Source organism: Peromyscus californicus, unplaced genomic scaffold, assembly GCF_007827085.1.
Source record: "Peromyscus californicus insignis strain IS unplaced genomic scaffold, ASM782708v3 Scaffold_4__1_contigs__length_199733344, whole genome shotgun sequence".
Classification (NCBI taxonomy): Eukaryota; Metazoa; Chordata; class Mammalia; order Rodentia; family Cricetidae; genus Peromyscus; species Peromyscus californicus.
Genome location: NW_026294562.1, coordinates 16675926 through 16679740, shown reverse-complemented (window position 1 = coordinate 16679740; position 3815 = coordinate 16675926). Strand labels below are relative to the sequence as shown.

The following is a 3815-nucleotide window of genomic DNA, read 5'->3' as shown; positions in this document are numbered from 1 at the left end:
GGACTGTCCTTTTGTCCACTTGTGTAGGGTGCCTGTTCTCAGGCACCCTGGCCTTCCTAGGGAAGGTGTCAGCGTGACAACCCACCCCACCCTCCATCCCATCCCGGAGACGAGAGTAGGGACAGGGATGGGCAGCTTATAACCCCTGTGCTGCCTTGTCTTATACAAGTAGCTCGGGGGGGGGGGGGGGGGGGGAACTCCCCTGAGGTAGATGTGAGCAGAGGGGGGTTAAAAACATTCAGCAATCTTGGAAAAGGCACAGAAAGTTAAGACACTGTGCTTAAAGTGAGCAAGCCTACAGGTTGTCACAAGTGTGTGTGGTGCGCCAGAGTAGGTGACCGTGGGTTCACAGCCTAGAGCCCGTCCACGGCCCCCTGTGCACGGCCCCCTGTCCACGGCCCCCTGTCCACGGCCCCCTGTCCACGGCCCCCTGTGCACGGCCCCCTGTGCACGGCCCCCTGTGCACGGCCCCCTGTGCACGGCCCCCTGTCCACGGCCCCCTGTCCACGGCCCCCTGTCCACGGCCCCCTGTCCACGGCCCCCTGTCCACAGCCCAAAGAGGCGGAAGAAAAGAAACCTTTGTTCTTGGGGACACAGAGCCATGGTTCTGTCCTTTCCCTGTACACATTCCTGAGTTTAAATCTGATCTGCCTCCCTGGGGCCTCCTAGAATGACCTAACCACCAAAGAATCAGATTTGCGAACAACCAAATTTTATTTTTACAAAAATGAAAATCATAGCACGTTTCCCACAGCTGGCCTGAGGAATGGCTAGCCCAGAACCCCAAACTGACAGGTGTCCTTTGTCCTTTTTCTTAGTTTCAAAGCAAAACCAGGCTACTGTCTCAGAAATGAGCCCCCCAGCTCCAAGAAGTTGGCCAAAGTCGAGACCTGACTGAGGAGGCGGCTGGTATACCGGCACAAGTTCCAGCAACTAACTGCACCTCTTTTTCCAGCTGGGATGGTGGGGGCCCTCACCTCGCTCTTCAGGCTGCTATAGTGCTGGAAGGGCTTGGGGACAGGGTTGGCCTTGCTAGCCCAGGCCCTGACTTTGGCTCTATTGTGCACACCTGAGTTCAAGTCCATTCTCCTAAGACCACAGGTACTGGGAGGGCCGACATCAGTCAGCCCCAGTGTCCAGGAGGCAGTGCTTCAGGTGGGAGGGCACTGTGGCCGCCCACCGGTCTAGGAGCACAGCAGGGCTGGGGAGAGGAGTGAGGTATCAGTGACTTCACATGCCAGACAAGAGAGGTCCCTGAGTAGCTTACTTGCCCAGCCCAGAGGCAGGGGTGGTTTGTCATGGGTTCTGAAAGTCTAGGATGTGGAGATTGTAAGACAGGGCAGCATACAGGTGCCTGGTGGTGAATCGCAGGCAGTACACGGGACTACTGAGTGGAGTCGACGTCAGCGGGAAGGCCTGGAAGGGAGGACACAGGATGAGAAGAGCATTTCAACTTAGGAGTCCCAGACCCAGTGAAAGAGGAACGTGGTCCATGGGCACAACCTTGGCCACAGTGAGTCTTGCCATCCCAGGGCATGTGCTGGTCGAACACTTACATGCAGGCAAGCCCTCTGGCGCCGGTCCCACAGCCGCACAACACCGTAGTAGGAGGAGCCTGTGGCCAGCAGGTGGTTGCCATCTGTCTGCAGGCAGTATAAGGTACTGTCGTGGGGCTCCTCCCACTCCATGACACATTTCCTGTCCAGGGAGAGAGAGTGGTAGGGACAGGTTTGGGTACCCTCCCTCCAGCCCAGCTTCCCCAGGGATGGAGGCAGGTTAGGGAGCCCTCATGGGCTAGGGGAGCTGCCTTCCGACTCAGCAGCTTCTAACAACCAGACCTAATGGAAAAGGGTCCTCTGCAGAGGCCTCCTGTGAGCCTGGGGCCACAGAGGCAACACAGCCTCATCTCCCTTCTCCTGGCCGACTACCTGACCTAGGATCCACGAAGATGCACACAGGCCTCACGAGGTCTGGGAGAGGATGCCAAGAACAGTTTCCTGCTGACTTGTTGATGCTCTGAGAAATGTCTGTCCTCCTCAGTCTCCCAGGCCACACTGAGCAGAGCGGGCTAAGGGTAGGGTACCCATCCAGCACACTCACCGGGCACTTGTACGGAGGTCCCAGTAGCGAACATAGGTGTCGTAACCACAGGACAGCAGTGTAGAGGGGGACTCATACATGACATCCAGCACCCCAGCCCCTGGGGGAAAATCACTGCCCAGATGTGTGATCAGCTGCCCACTGCGGGGGGGAAGAAGGGCAGAAGTGAAAGGCTGTCCACCTTGGCCATGCACAATCTCTCACCCTGCAAATGGCATCATAAAGCTCTCCATCTCCTGGGGGAGGGCTGAGGGAGAAGATGCCTAGCTACTGAACTAGTAAATTGCCCACCCCTCCCCCAGTGTCCCGACCCCTTGCTGAAGCTCAGCAGGACAAATGCAGCAGCCCTCCATCACACCTGCATGCTGGCTGCCTGTTCCCTCGGGGCAATGAATGGGCCTTGCTGAAGGGGTCAGCCCCCCTCACAAGCACACACTTGGCTACTTTATACTCCTTGATCTGGCAGGTCATGCAGTTCTGAGCTGCCTGAGTCCAGTGCCTTAATTCCTGCCTGTAATCTGGGGCTCAAACCTTATTGGGGATAAAGACCACACAAAGGGAGAAAGGGGAGTCCTAGGAGATGTTAAAACAAGTAAACACCTTTGTGTCCAGCGGCAGAAATAGCTGAGAAAGCAGCTTAGTGTGCTGGTCCCTGGTGTTCTCGGTCCCTGGCCCCCAGCCCAGGGCTAGCACGCCTCTGTGATCACAGCCCCCAGCCTGCTGGGCTCCAGCCTGCTCCCCCACCCGTACCCCACCCGGTGGCCGAGACCAGATTACTGAGAAGAACAATTTCTTTGTGACTGTGTAATTCCCTCCGTGACCGCGGCAGTGGGCAGACCTCTCACCCCATGCCAGACCCCTAGCAACCACGTAGGGGGGCCTCTTGGCCCTAGCAACTGCCCCTCAATATCAAGTGCATCAGCTAATCCTTGTGGCCAGGGAATGGTGGCTGTATTGAGCTTCTGCAGGATGTGTAGAGGGAAGAAGGGGAAGAGGCGCCCTCTGGGCCCAGTGCCTCAGCTTCCTTTTCACGGCCCTCCATGGTATGACGGGAGAAACAAGGTCATGAACACATCACAGGGATGCTCAGGTAAGAGGCCTGGGCACAGGGCAAGAGGGGATTTCATTGACTCAAAAGTACAACTTTGGCCTGAGCAGTGTCCCACAAAGGTCCTGAAGCAGGCTGGGTTGCCAGCCATGTGTCTAAATGGAGACTTCAGCTCCAAGCTGTCCCCATCACTCACTCTCACCCAGCCTACTCCCAAAAAGGCAGCCATTGTAAAAAGCATTGAAGAAGGACGCTGGGGCTCTTTATTTACCTACTAAGCTTTTCACTGTGAACACTGTGAAGGCCTCCAAGGAACACTACTGCTGTCCACTGAAGGGTTAAGTCCCAAACGGGCACATCTGTGCCAGCCACCTTCCCGGGGATCTCCTTGATGTATGCAGTGGCCCAGTGTCGGCCTGAGGAGATAGAGACAGGCCTATCTGTCAGGGACTCCGGGGGACCAGAGACATCTCCCCAGGTCAGTGTCTAATACAGACCACTAGGCCTTGCTTCTAGAGACTCTGTCTTTCTAGAACAGCCACCAACCGTGACAGCCGTGGGAGGCGGGCAGAGGCCCATCTCAAAGGTCCACTTGCATCTGTGTACACCAGGTGGGAGCTCGTCCTCCACAACTCTCCCTCTCCTTTCCAGATTTTGGGGCCCTGCC

General features: G+C 56.9%; 1 protein-coding gene across 2 annotated transcripts in view; it reads right to left on the bottom strand.

Annotated features, from left to right (window-relative positions):
* Nucleotides 1-690: 690 nt before the first annotated feature.
* The window catches only part of Fbxw4 (F-box and WD repeat domain containing 4), an 86341-nt gene continuing 83216 nt past the window's right edge, over nt 691-3815 (bottom strand). The window contains exons 7-9 of one of the 2 annotated variants that reach the window (XM_052712334.1): nt 2101-2241; nt 1557-1698; nt 691-1416 (exon numbers count right to left, since the gene is read on the bottom strand). In XM_052712334.1, the coding sequence (XP_052568294.1) occupies nt 1297-1416; nt 1557-1698; nt 2101-2241 (403 nt within the window). In that variant the 3' untranslated portion in view covers nt 691-1296. Of the gene's footprint in view, nt 1417-1556; nt 1699-2100; nt 2242-3419; nt 3565-3815 lie in introns of those variants that run through there. The other variant, XM_052712335.1, reaches the window with a different exon arrangement.